The sequence below is a fragment of the Lynx canadensis genome, chromosome B2, assembly GCF_007474595.2.
Source record: "Lynx canadensis isolate LIC74 chromosome B2, mLynCan4.pri.v2, whole genome shotgun sequence".
Taxonomy (NCBI): Eukaryota; Metazoa; Chordata; class Mammalia; order Carnivora; family Felidae; genus Lynx; species Lynx canadensis.
In genome coordinates, this window is record NC_044307.1 from 115830337 (window position 1) to 115845474 (window position 15138).

The following is a 15138-nucleotide window of genomic DNA, read 5'->3' on the forward strand; positions in this document are numbered from 1 at the left end:
GAGAGTGACTATGTATAGAGAAGACACTGAGGATTAAACTCTAAAGCACTCAAAAACTTACAGTTACGGGAGACCAGAGGGAAAGCCAGTCAAAAATTCAGGAGGAAATTCAACCACAACGAGATAAGAAAACCACGATGTTCCAGAAAATAAAGAAAGGATTTCAGAAAAGAGGGAGTGTTCAACTAGTATTCAAATAATACGAGGACTTTGGATACTAACCCTTTATTGGATATGTCATTTATAAAATCTTCTCCCATTCAGGAGGTTGCCTTTTAGTTTTGTTGATTGTTTCCTTCACTGTGCAGAAATCTTTTATTTTGATGTGGTCCTAATAGTTTATTTTTGCTTCTATTTCCCTTGCTTTGGGACACACATCTAGAAAAATGTTGCTATGGCCAATGTCAGAAACATTACTGCCTGGCTCCCTTCTAGGATTTTTATGGTTTTAGGTTTCACTTGTAAGTCTTTAATCCATATTGTTTGTATGTATGGTGTAAGAAAGTGGTCTAGTTTCATTTTTCTGCATGTAGCTGACTGCTTTCCCCAACACCATTTGTTGAAGAGACTTTTTCCCATTGTATATTCATTCCTCCCGTGTTGAAGATTCATTGACCATATGATTGTTGGTTTGTTTCTGGGTTTTCTATTCTATCTGTTGATCTGTGTCTACTTTTGCACCAGGATCATACTGTTTTGATTACTACGGCTTTGTAATATAGCTTGAAGTCTGAAATTGTGATACTGACAACTTTGCATTTCTTTTTCAAGATTGCTTTGGCTATTTGTTGTCATTTGTAGTTCCACATACATTTTAAGACTCTTTGTTCTAGTTTTGTGAAAAAATGCAATTGGTATTCTGATAGGGATTGCATTAAGAGGGGAAGTAGGTGGGGGGATGAGTGAAATAGAAGAAGCAGATTAAGGAATGCACTTGTCTTGATGAGCACTGGGTGATGTATGGAATTGTTGAATCACTATATTGTATACCTAAAACTAATATAACGCTATATGTTAACTATACTGGAATTGAAAAAAAAATAATATGAGGACTAAGGATTGACCACAAAATTTGCCAATCTGAGAATCACTGATAACCAGGACACATGACCTACCTCTCAGCCTCAATTACCTCATCTGCAAAACAGGATAATAACAGCACCCATTTCATGAAGCTGTGTGAAGGATTAAATAAGATAATACATGTAAGAACCTAGCATAATGCTAGAAACAGAGGAAGAGCTCAGTGATGGGCAACTATATTTTAATTACGGAACACTGAACAGCTTTGATCATAGAACTTATGATATTTATTGAACACAGGATGCCTGACAACCCTGTGGGAGAGAATTTGGCTAGAGAAGAGTCTGGTGTGAGTAGAAACATATAGAAAGGATTCCAGCTCAGGGGAAAAGCTAGAACAAGAGACAATGAAGAGAAAAATACCTTGGGTAGGGCAATTTCCATCCTTGTATAACACAATTGATATGACTCTGGGCTTTATACTATTTCACAACTAGTAAGCATGTTCTTTTTAAACATTAGTTAAGGTTTGGAAACCATGTGAAAGCAAAAACAATTTTCCATTAAGGACAAATGTTATATAAAGTTTAATTATCTAAATAAGCTTAACATCACAAGTTAAAATCACATTCATATCTCTTAACCTAGGAGAACAGGTATTTCTTGTTTTTTATATATCGTGTAACTCCACAATTTTACAATCAGCCCTTTCCAATTCTGTGTCTACACAAATAACAATAGACTTATTATACAATTTTTGTGGTCCATGATATATTTATATTTGTTCCATTTGACTAATTTTGTAGTCAGTGACCTGATCTTATAGGACTTCCTCTGATTTTTTTTTCCTCTCTTCACCAGATTTTAAATTACCTATGTAATTGGTTCATGGCAAATACCTTAAACAGTGGCATATCTTACAAAATAGCTAAAAGATGCTTGTTCTAATAGAAGTGTATATTGATAATTAAGTACTGGGTGGAGGTTTTCTAAGACATCATGATCATATTGTTGTTAGAGTCTGATGAAGTGTGATAAAAAAAACTTAGTGCTATAATAGGCTGGCTGAGAGTTTGTCCTTAAATAATGTATTAATATGAGTCATTTCTTTCTCTTTTAATTTTTAGAGTTTTTATGGACCCTCTATTCTCTTAAACTCTATGTTCATTTTTACTTACTACTCGTCTATTATTGAGATAAATCTTTTTCTTAAGTTTTCTACTTTTCAAATTAAAAAAAATACTGATTTTTGGAAGCCTATCCCCATGCATGCTTTCATAGCACTCTTATACTCATTTTCTATCCTAACATTTACACAGGAAATTTGGTTTGGGAAGCAAAACATAAATGTTTTCATTTATACAGGCCTGGAAACACCACCAAAGATTAAAAGTAATGGTTCACTTGCAAGAAACTGTGAGTTGTAGCAAAACTTATTTGCTCAAATATATAGCTTATGTCTTATCAATTTATTTCGGGGTATGGTTTTTATTCTAAAATAAATTCAGAACTGATATAGTAATGGAAAACTCAGATAAATCAGTTTTTAAAACTGCAAAGCCAGCCAACTTACCTCCTCTAGATTTTCCCAACTACTCTTTATATTTTTTTGAAAAATTAAAAAACAGAACTGAAGGTACTGAACTCAAAGAACACAACTTAAATATCTAGTGAGCCCACACCTAACTCAATGAATCAATGAATCCCCATAGGATTACAGGAAATTGGCAATTCAAATGCCCTTACTCTATACATACTGTGCACTGAATATTCCAAATTACTGATTCTTCCGTTATAGCTGGCCATTTCTAAACAGGGATTTCTAGGTTATGAACATCTTAAAAAGATGAAAACTCTCCTAATCTTCATAAAAGCCAGAAATCTAACGTGAAATGATTTACTACAAATTTCATTCACTCATTTTGCCAATCCACTGGGAAAATAAATACATTTTTTTCTTTTTCTTTTTTAATGTTTATTTATTATTGAGAGACAGAGAATGAGTGTTGGAGGGGCAGAGAGAGGAGGAGACACAGAACCCAAAGCAGGCTCCAGGCTCTGAGCTGTCAGCACAGAGCCCAACACAGGGCTCCAACTCAGGAGCTGTGAGGTCATGACCTGAGCCGAAGTCAGACACTCAGCTAACTGAGCCACCCAGGCTCCCCTGAACACATTTTTTAAATGACTTTTTTTTGAAGCTAAAAAGTAATACTCACTAATACCGAAAATGTGACAATCACATATTTGGTGGTATATTTTAGTTCTTTACCCCACAGATGGCAGAGGGAGGGAAGGAACAGTATTAACTAATGTTTTTCATCAGCATTTCCTCACTTTCCTGATGAGAACATTGTTAGTTGAAAACTCAAAGAGGGCCAAAATTTAGGTCAATTCAAGTATTTCCGAGTAAGAGTATACTTTAGTCTCCCAGAAGGAAACAGTGTTCTTTGGACATAAACTCTCTGGAGATAATGAGTATTTTATTATTAGTCAGATAACATTCATTTTGGTTGAAATTTCCTTAAAATCAGGCCATGTCTCCTAATGCCTGCCATTTAGGAGTTGTTTTCATTTAGTGGTCATTTAAACCATTCTTTGGCTCTCCAGCTAGAAGTATTAATACAGTACATGTTATGCCAGAGGAAAATTTTAACAGTTCTGTTTACTCTCCCACTTCCAAAAGCACAAAGACAACTTATAACTATTCCACACTTCCCATTGGGCACAGGGTTCTACCTGCAAGGATTCAGCTGGAACTTGAGTTCGGCTAATTTTCAACTCAGCACTTCCTTTATTCATCCTTTTCCTTCCTCTCCCACCTTTTTCACTTGCTCCTACTACAGTTGGCTGTTTACAGGCTCCAGACCTTGGGTAACTCAAAAACCATGGTGTATTAATCTTTATGTGTCTCAACCTTGAGGACAGCTCAAATATCTGCTAAAAATATGCCGAATTTGTAACTTTTTATTTTTTTTTTATTAAAAAAAATGTTTATTTATTTATGAGAGAGAAAGAAGACAGAGCACGAGAAGGGGAGGGGCACAGAGAGAGGGAGACACAGAATCGGAAGCAGGTTTCAGGCTCTGAGCTGTCGGCACAGAGCCCAACGCAGAGCTCGAACCCACAGATGGTGAGATCATGACCTGAGCCGAAGTTGGACGCTTAACCGACTGAGCCACCCAGGTGCCCCAAATTTGTCAACTTTTTAAAAGAAGATCATAAGCTCCCTGTATCTTTCTTATTTCTCAGATTTAAAATCTCAGTGTTTCAATTCTGTGCATGTTTTCCACCATCTTTGCCTTTGGTGTCTGAAGACTGCTAAAACATTACTTTTCGTTATTCATAGGGAAACAGACTTACAGCTTCTCTGTTAGACCAAGAGAATACACCACAAGTAGAGAGATAGTGATCTTTCAAAGTGCAGAGGTGGTTACAAATCCAAACATTCTTAATGTCTACACCACATTGCATTAACAAAAATAAAAGGAGATATAATACTATTGTCTAACAATCTAGATCTACCCTAGGAGCATGGTTTCTTTAATGCTTTTTCAGCCACTAACTGTCACATCAGATCAGAAGTGAGTCTTAACACCCAGCAGCAGCTGGTGAAGTGTTCTCTCTACACCTCCCAGAAACGATTGCTTCCCTCTGCCTTTTTCTGCTCTCACTCTAATTCTGGTACAGGGTTTGTTTTCTGCTCAATTCACACTACCTTGCCATTACTGCCTCCCTTGCTCTTTGCCTTAATGTGTCCTATGGGTGTTCTTGTCTGACAGAAATCTAGGAATTCCGGCAGCAAAGTGGACACTTGGGCATCAAATGGCCAAACAGAGTTAGTGAAATGCAAGATTTCTGGTCCCAGGTGCAGCCTTGGAAGGAGTAGAATATCTCATCTTTCAACCAAAGGTTTGTTTTTCTATGTGGTTATAGGCCCTTTCATCAGAATACAGAAGTTACATTTCTCCTATGTGGCACTCAGCAGTCATAGCCATATATATCCAGGACAGGCAGAAACCCCAGTGAGTACATATTCTTTCAAACTATCTGAAACTATTTCTGACATAGGAACTAACCCTCAGGAAAGGAGAGTCTGCCCCAGAAGATTCCTATTTCGAAAACAGTTTTAAGCCCAGACATTTATTTAGTCATTTTATAATATTGTTCTCATCTCATTAAGAATCTGAATGCAAAGCTCTTAAAGATACTATGTCTACATTGTCATCAGGCTAAAAGGAATTTTGAGGGGTCACTTGGTATATTCTTATCCCTTTGTTTAGACCCCATACATTATTTTCCCTAACAGCTATCACATTTTCAAAACAACAATAAATTCCTTCAGTGTAAAACTTCATAGGCTTTGAGATGTGCTGTCATCTCTATTGAGATCTACCCCCCCACACACACACACCCCTCACCTGCCCTGCTCATATCCATATCACAGTTCTCAAAGTGCTACTACAATTGATTCTTATTTTAGGCATTGCTGAAGCTACAGAACAGTTGTAATCCTACCCTGGAAAATAGTTCTTTCTATTTATTCTAGTTTCTGTAACCTGTCCTCATATTCTCTTCATTTCTAAACTTCTTTGAACATGTAGGTTCATAACTAACAGTGGATACCTGTACTCTTAGATAGCACATGTGTCTGTCCTGTTGTTTAATAGTGCAAGAAATGATCTAGTAAAATTAATGACCCACTGGGAAGGCATAAGTAAAGTTACATAATGAGGAATTTGATACTCTACTCTACATATATAATAAGGTATTTTAATGAGTTAAGTGAGTTTGAATATTTAAACACTGAATAGCCCTTGCAAATTATTCTCTGAGTTTCAAGCAATATTCCATATGCAATTCAAAATCTTAGAGGCTTATTTCCAATGGCTGCTTTCTGTCTGTGGAATATAAAAAGTGTTCTAACCAATCACTTCTAAAAGCATACATAGATAGAAGAGCTTTAATGCAGATATCAGAAGAAACATAAAAGAAGTATATGAAAGGATGACACTGTGATGATAAGAAATAGTTGGTTGCAAGACTTTTCAAGTAGATTATGCAGAAACTGACAGAGCTTCTGTTTATATTCCAAAAATGATCCACTAAGCAGATTTTTATCTTCCTTGTGAAAAAAATTGTTGAAAATGAGGTCAGTAGGTCTGAGCACAGGTAAATTATAGCATCCTCTGATTTTAATGTGATTTCAGAGAAAATATAGTTTTTTATCTACCACACTAGCATTGATGAAACTAATTACAAACAAAGAATTATAGACCCTTCTCAACTGACTGATAAACTGTCAACCGAGGAGAAGTGTCCTGATAACATCACTGACCTGGGATTTTTCCTAGCTTCTGCTTTCACCTTTTCTGGGACAAGAAATCTGTTCCAAAATATCATACCAAAGTTGTCCTCCCTTTAACTCGCAACCAACGTTGTGATAGAAAATGAGAATGTGGGGTGCCTGGGTGGCTCAGTGGGTTGAGCATCCAACTCCTGATTTTGGCTCAGGTCATGATCTCCTGAATGTGAGATGGAGCCCCCCAACCTAGCTCCATGCTGAGCATGGAGCTTGCTTGGGATTCTCTTTCTCCCTCTCTCTCTGTGCCTCCCCCACTTGCACACATATGCTAGCTCATGAGCGCTCTCTCTTTTAAAATAAACAAATAAACATTAAAAAAGAGAGAGAGAAGATAACTTGGCCACACAGTAGCTCCTTAAATGTATACAATAGTATCAACTATCTCCAACTCATTCAAGTTTAGACTATCACTCAGTTCCCTCAACCATTTGTCAGATGAAAATGGCTCCTGGGTTTTTTAACATCTTAACAAACAACTCAACGTTTAATAAACTTTAATTAATATTCTTCAGAGGTGGAACTCAGAAATAGACAAAAGAATCCATGTGAGGTCTGACCAGTGAAAAAGCAGTCAGAAATTATTAACTTGATATGGAATTCTACATGTAAATGGCATAGGATTTAGTCAAAGACTCTGTTAGTTTTATTTTAGTAACTGTGAGATACCAGAAAATAAAAATAGGTCTCTACCTTAGGTTCCTGACACTGAGTTCCTAAACCCCTGGAATTTCCTGGGTGATAGGAATATACATATTTTTTTTTTTTCTGATGAGGTGACCCTGAATGGATTTCTGGATGAGGGTTGGTCACCAGAAAAACCACCACATAATTAGAAGCTTGGAGTTTTCCGCCCCTCTCCCACTGTCCACTCTGGAATTTCCCAGAGAGGGGAGAGGGACTGGAAATAAGGTTAATAATTGATTGTCCCTGTGTGAAGAAGCCTCCATAAAAATGCCAAAAGTATGGGGTTTGGAGAGATTCCAGGTTAACAAGGGGGTGGCACATCCCAACTATACAGGACAGAAGCTCCTGTGTTTCCAGACCCTACCAGACCTTGCCCTGCTTATCTCTTCATCTGACTGTTTATCTGTATCCTTTATCGTATCCTTTAACAAACTAGTAAACCTAAGTATTTCTGAGTTGTCTGAGCCACACTAGAGAATTCATTGAACCCAAGGAGGGGCTCGTGGGAACCTCCAAATTGAAGCCTTCTCGGACAGAAGTTATAGGTAACCTGAGGACCTACTACCTGCAATTAGCATCTTAAGTGGGCGGCAGTCTTGCGGGACTGAGCCCTTAACATGTGGGATCTGATGCTATCTCTGGGTAGATAGTGTCAGAATCGAGTTAAGTTGTAGGATGTCCAGTTGGTGTCAATAAATTGCTTGGTATGAGAAACACTCACATATCTGGTGTCAGTATTGTGAGTGTGGCAGCCGTGTGAGAGTAAAGGAGAGACTCAGGAGGGGGTCTGGAGGTTTTTCCAAGTCAGTAACCTATGTGTAACTTGTTTTTTGAGGTTCTCTCCTAATAAGACACGTACATCATTTTCATCTGACATTCTGTGAAATGGCATTCTAAAAACTTTTAACCTATTTTTTTCTATGAATTCTTCCCAATAGTTTAGGATTGTTGACTCCTTCCTTTCTGATTGTAATGGACATCTTCAGATCTTCACATACTGTTCCAGTATCTCTACTACTTGCGACAAGCAGTCCTCATTCCCTTCCCCAACAATCTTGGCTGTAGTTGGGGCAGCCAATGAACTGATTCATCCAAGAGATGGGCATGTGCTCCCAAATCCTAGACTTTTTAAATTGGAACAAAACAAAGAGATGATATTCTTATCAAGCAGTGAAACTCATGATTAAGTTGGACCTATGTGGTTAATCCAGAATAATCTCATCTCAAAGTCCTTAATTTTTAGCACATGTGCAAAGTCTCTTTTGCTATCTAATGCAACATATCCATAGGTTCTGGAGGCTTAGTCACGAACATCTTGGGAGGGCATTGGGGGGTAAGGGGGTTATTATGCCTCCTGCTAAAAATGAGACCAGCATCGCATCTCTCACATCATTCCATTCAGCAATAAAAATATATGAAAACAGGAAAAGCCATATACTCTCCACATTAATAGCAGCCTGTTAATCAACATTATTTGGGAACAATGATTTAATTTAAAATGACTCTTTCAAGATTGTTTTTCTGGAAAGGAAATTTCTGCTGCTTTTATCTTTTTCTGAAGATGAGTTTGAAGATTCTTACTGGATTTATCCAGCATGCACTCAGAATGCAATCTTTGAAATGGAGAATTAAAAGTATTTTCATACCCACATACTTGAACCCTGAGGCTGCTATCATTCCTGAGTGTAGAGAGTAAACACAGCGTCTCTCTTTGTTTTACTAATTGCTTTGTTTCCCCAAGCTGCTAGCACAACATCTGCTAGGCCAGAACCGCTTCTTCCACACGCCACAGAACCACTGCCGGCCAGATGAACGACCTGCGCTCCATGGGGTAAGGGCAAGTGCTTTCCAGGCACTCAGCAGGCAGTTTTCAAGAGGCAAAGACTTCAAGTAGAAATGAAGCTGAAACCCCACCCCTCCCCAAATCTTTACAATGGTTATGGAGTTGTTGATTCTGTAATGATCTCACACTGTCTGCAATTTTATTGATTTTGTTTTTCAATAGAACTGTTAAAGATTACAATCCTCAGATAGGCAGAATGTGGGCAGATGCTCATATGCTCACACACAGTTCTGCCAAGATATTTTTACATCTTTCTGCACATAAAACAAAATGAAGACATGTGTTATAGACCCATGCTACTGGTAACCCCCCCGAAGAAGGGAGTTTATGGTATGCTCATTTCCTGGATGAAGTATTAAAACAACTCTACCTAGAAAAAACGAACAGCACTTTCAAAATAAAAGAGATTTGCTTCTGAGGCACCTTATAAAACATTCCTAATTACCAAAACCCATTGAGACGGCAATTTGGGTCATCATATCCAAATGTCATCCCTGCTATTTCTAATTCAATATAAACTTCTTGTCACATCTACTGGTTAAGCATCAAAATACAAAATGCTGCAACAGCTTATGCTCTGTTGATGTTCATTCATCTACTGTGCACCAGAAAGGCTCATTTCAAATATGGCATGAAAGAAAGAAAAGTAAGCAAAAAACAAACTCAGAACTAAGACTTGAGATAAAGTGCCTCAAGAAAAATGCTAAAGAAGAAAAATCACAAAATCATAGCCTTACCTTGGGAGACTTAGGCAGACCTACGGCCCTGTCTTCTGCCAAGGTGAGCAGGGTTAACCTTGTTTCCTCCACTGCAGGATGTTTGGGAGGGCGAGGTGGGGGGTGGGAGAAAGAGCTTTCATATCTTCGCATCATGTAATATTGTTCTTCAGTGATCTCTTCAACCAGAGTCCTGACTAGAAATGATTTTGTGTCCTTAGAAAAACTATTAACTAACTGAACAGTCATATTTAAGCGGCTGACAGGAATTTCCCAGCACTCCTTGGGGTTGGCAAAGTCACTTATGAGTAAGTAAGAGTCTGTGATGGCTTCCTCCAACCGCAGTCCTGGTGTAGCAGCCAAAATGTCTTCGTCAATGGAAAGATCTCTCACAGATACCTTCACATTGAAAGGCAAGTGGAACTGCGAACAGAGCTCAGAAATCTGGTACTGTTTCTTGTCATGAATCAGCTCTACAAAACCTCCTTCCATGTATAAAGGGAGCAGTGCTGCCTCATAGGATTTTTTGAGGATTTTTTCACAGGCCAGAACATTCACCACTTTTTTGATTCCCTCACAAAGGACTTCAGTCGTCTGTGAGTGATGCACTAGAAACTGGTCCCCGACAGATACAGATGACAGCTCATCATGAGAGGGATGAAAGGCTTTGGTGGCCACCACATGGAGAGGCTCCTTTTCGCTCTTTGCTATCTCAAGGTCATAGGCAGTTGGGAACTCCCGAGGTCGCCGCTTGAATTTGCCTTTATAGCTAGTGGGGATCAAGAAGTGCCTTTTAGGAAAATTGCTTCGAATTTCTGAAGCTAAGATCCTCGATGCCTGATACTTTTTGTGGATCACAATGGTTTTCCCAGGCTGTAAAATGCTTCTGGGCAGCTGGTTTCCTTGAGGTGCCTCTATGACTTCAGCCACTATGGGGAACTCTTTACTGGTCATTTCAAAGAGCTCTTGTGTAGATAATAGCTGAAGAAACCAGTTGGCATCATAACTGTCAGTAATGTCTTTGACTTCAACATCTAAACTGGGGAGGATGCGGACTATGTCCTTTCGGACTGGAAAAAAAAAAAAAAAGACTATGACATTTTGAACATCAAAATGTTGCTCCAAAATACTATTAGAATCTCTCTTGGTGCCACAGATAAATTCCATTAAAAAAATCAGATACTCATGATATAACATTTCGTATGTGTGACTTCCTTTTTTCAAATTTTAAAATGAAGTAGATAATATGTAAAATTAACAGCCATAAGCTCACTGCTCAGCTTAAAACACAGGAATTAAGCTGTCCTTTAGAGCTCTGTGAAGCTCACCAAAATCTCATCCTCCTCACTACAACCTAAGGGTAAATCATTCTCCTGATTCTAGTGTTAATTATTTCCCTGGTTTTATCATACATAACATAAATACATAAATATATGCACACATCTGTAAATGTATACTTGGTACTCTGAATAACACCCTTCCTGTAGAAGGCCCAAGACATACATTCTTTACATAAAATTCAATCCTCTTGCAGGACAATACTGCAAGATCATGGGATATAAGGTACTTAAGATTAATATAGGGAAGTGGACAACAAGATGGAATCCTTTTCCAATGTGAAAGTTATTCTTTCTCTGCTGATGTTCCATTAACACCTGGATAGAGAAGGGGTATCATAGGACGGGTCACAGTCAGAGGAGCCATTCAGGAGCCTTAGGTATGCTGGTGGCTGCTTACCACACAGTATTCCTTGCCTAATGTGGAACTGCAGACTAAGAAATCTCTAATTCTTTCTCTAAGCATTCACTATCCTATAAGTCTTTGTTTGAGACTACAGAGACACTTAAAATATTGTCCTAAAATTATTTACCTGTTGTCCATGCACTCTCCCACATAGATTGTTATAAATAGTCTTGAATTAGAAACATAGTTACTATTAACAGGATTTTATAATGGCTCATATTTTCTTAAATTTTTTTAACGTTTATTCATTTTTGAGAGGCAGAGACAGAGTGTGAGTGGGGGAGGGGCAGAGAGGGAGGGAGACAGAATCTGAAGCAGGCTCCAGGCTCTGAGCTGCTAGCACAGAGCCTGACGTGGGGCTTGAATCCACGAACCGTGATATCATGACCTGAGCCAAAGTCGGACCCTCAACCGACTGAGCCACCCAGGCGCCCCTTTGGCTTATATTTTCTTGACAGTTTCCTACCACTTAATGTTTTGCAACATTTTCATGTTTCCCAATATCCCCTGCCACCCTCTGTCAATACACTTTCTTCCTTGCATGCTTTTGGAAAAAAATTAATTTGGCAGATTTCAACGACAGAATTTCCTTTTATAAAGCATTACCTGTGTTACTACTTCTTATATTATTAACTTTATGCAACTTCTGGAAACTATAACTTTATAATTTATGTCATATTACTTGCACATGCTGTGTAACAGAGTTGCTGAAGACACAACATAGAAAAGTATTATTTTTTGGAATAGAGAACAGAAAAAAGAAAAAAATCAATGGTTATCAGTAGGATAAAGGTCTGTAAAAACTGTAAAGATTCTTTATTTAAAAAAATAAAAAGGCAGCTAAAAGAACACTTCTTAACTTCATCGATTCATTGTATAACATTTAGCATACCCAAACTTTTAAGACTGTTGCCACAGGCTTCCCTGGACCCCAAGGTAATTTTAAAAACACTAAAATCTCAGTAATTGCATAGAAATTAATGAGGTTTAAAAATTGTAGAGATATCACTAGATCAGCATCTTAGGCTCATGCCATTTCTCAAGTTGGAATAGTTAAGCATTGGTAGAACAGATGTCATTAAGGACTTTCTGGGGGCTCTAAATTGATCCATCAGAACATAGGGACCTTAATGTAACTTAGATCCCAATCAATACTGGGGCACTATATGTACTGTGGACACAAGGGTCTTTGATTATTTTGTTGACCAATATATCACAATGTGTTAAATGGTGCCTGGTACATTGTAGGTACTCAACAAATGAATTGAATAAATGAAAAACTATTGCCAGAATAATGTTTTTGATTGAGCATTAAAGGATGTGATCCAGTAAATAAGTAGGGTTCCACATAACATTTCATTGGGGAAAATAAATTTCTAGGACTAATATTCCTGCTATACATCATAGAAGGTATTGTACTTTCATTTAAAACATAATGGAACTGGAGGGTATTATGCTAAGTGAAATAAGTCAGGCAGAGAAAGACAGATATCATAAAACCTCACATTAAAGGCCTATTTGCCTCAGTTTCTTTTATCTGACACATCACATCTAGCTTTCAACAAAAAATCACAAGGTATATTAAAAGGCAAACAAACAGTACAGTGTGAAGAGACACAGCCAAACCAGATATGCAGAGATTTTGGAATTTTCAGACTAGGAACTTAAAATATGATTAATATGCTAAGAGCTTCAGTGAAAGAAAATGGCAAAAAAGATGGGTAAGGTAAGCAGAGAGATGGAAACTTTTGGAAATAATTAAAAGGATTTGCTAGGTATTGAAAACATAAAAACAGATACGAAGAATGACTTTGATGGGTTCATCAGAAGACTGGATATGGCTAAGGAAAGAATCAGTGAGCTTGAAGATATTCAAGATATATTAGTAGAAATTTCTCTAATTGAAAAGCAAAGGAAAAAGAGTGAAAAAAATGGAACATAATATCTAAGCACCATGAGACAACTACAAAAGGTGTAACATGTGCACCATGGAGATGCCAAAAGGAAAACAGAGATAGGAACAGGAACAGTATCTGAAGTAATAATGTCTGACAATTTTCCAAAATTGAGGAGGCTTAGAGAACAGCAAGCATGATAAATGCCAAAAAATCTACACCTAAGCATATTATATTCAAACTGTAGAAAAATCAAAGAAAAAGAGAAAACCTGAAGGAGCCAGAAGGAAAAAAAATCTTACCTCTAAAGGAAGAAGTATAAAAATTAGATCATATTTCTCTTCAGAAACCATTCAAGCAAGAAGAGAGTAAGCGACACACTTAAAGTATTCAAAGAAAAAGCCCATGCTTTTTTGTCTCCAGCAAAATTATCCTTAAAATTCAAGGGTGGCAGAATATGCCACCTCAAAATATACCACTTTGGCAAAGGTTATTTTGAGGTAAAGGGACTTGAAAAACAGCAGATATATGAAGGGTATTCTAACCTCTCCTTTTCTTCCTGAAAACAGGTGATAAAACCCCCATGTGAAAGATGCCTTCCCTATACTAGGAGAAAAGAATCATCCTTCTATAGGGAGTTAAATCCAAGAGAAATCTGTCCAAACAGACCTTGTTAAAATAATTCTTATCTTCCTTTAGCCTCTCCACATTCTTAGAGTAGCTACTCTTCCACAGTTGCCTCTCCTTGTTCAAACCGATATAAAAGTATTCAAGTTTTGCCATTTTGGGGGTCTTCATTCCTTTATGAGGGCTCCCCAGTCACATAAAACATATAAATCTGTATACATTTCTCTACTTAATCTGTCTAATGTCAGTGTAATAGGCCCAGACAATAAACCCTAAGAAGTGACTGTTCCTACAAATTCTGTAATTTTTAATTTTTTATTTTTTTGTGACTTCCATTCTACAGAATTTTTAAAAAGTAAGTTCTGTCAATTCTAGCCCTGCAGTTTCAATCACTAGTTCCTCCTATATTAGTATCCAATAATAATAATAATTCATATACTTATTGGAATTTTTATTTTTCTAAGTTTGATTTCTTTGCCATTTACTTTCCAAGATTATAATTATTTTTTTTTCTCAAAAGTGTTTTCACATTTGATGGCCCAGTGAGTTGTTTTGTTTATATTTTTGTATCACATTATACTCTTTGCTATATGGTGCTTATTAGATGCACAAATAATTTCCAAGATCTGCCTTATTCTAGACATTTTTAAGAAGTTTTTACTCTATCAGAGTTTTATTTGTTAATTTATTTATTTACTTATTTATTTATTTGACATCCAAGTTAATTAGCATATACTGCAATAATGATTTCAGGAGTAGAATCCAGTGACTTATCCCCTATGTATAATACCAGTGCTCATCCCAACAAGTGTGTTTTTTAATGCCCCTTGCCCATTTAGCTATCTCCCCACCCACAAACCCTCCAAAAACCCTTAGTTTTTTCTCTATATTTAAGAGTCTCTTATGTTATGTCCCCCTCCCTGTTTTTATATTATTTTTGCTGCCCCTCCCCTATGTTCATCTGTTTTGTATCTTAAATTCCACATATGAGTAGTCATATATTTGTCTTTCTCTGACTGACTAATTTCACTTAGCATAATACCCACTAGTTCCATCCATATTGTTGCAAATGGCAAGATTTCATTCTTTTTGATTGCCAAGTAGTATTCCATTGTATATACACACCACATCTTCTTTATCCATCCATCTGTTGATGGACATTTGGATTCTTTTCATACTTTGGCTATTGTTGATTGCACTGCTATAAACATCGGGGTGCATGTGTCCCTTTGAAACAGCATACCT

General features: G+C 37.2%; 1 protein-coding gene across 1 annotated transcript in view; it reads right to left on the reverse strand.

Annotated features, from left to right (window-relative positions):
• Positions 1-15138, reverse strand: part of THEMIS (thymocyte selection associated) — a 180126-nt gene that overhangs the window by 78773 nt on the left and 86215 nt on the right. The window contains exon 4 of the mRNA XM_030316302.1: positions 9650-10698. Coding sequence (XP_030172162.1) covers positions 9650-10698 — 1049 coding nt within the window. The remainder of the gene's footprint in view (positions 1-9649; positions 10699-15138) is intronic.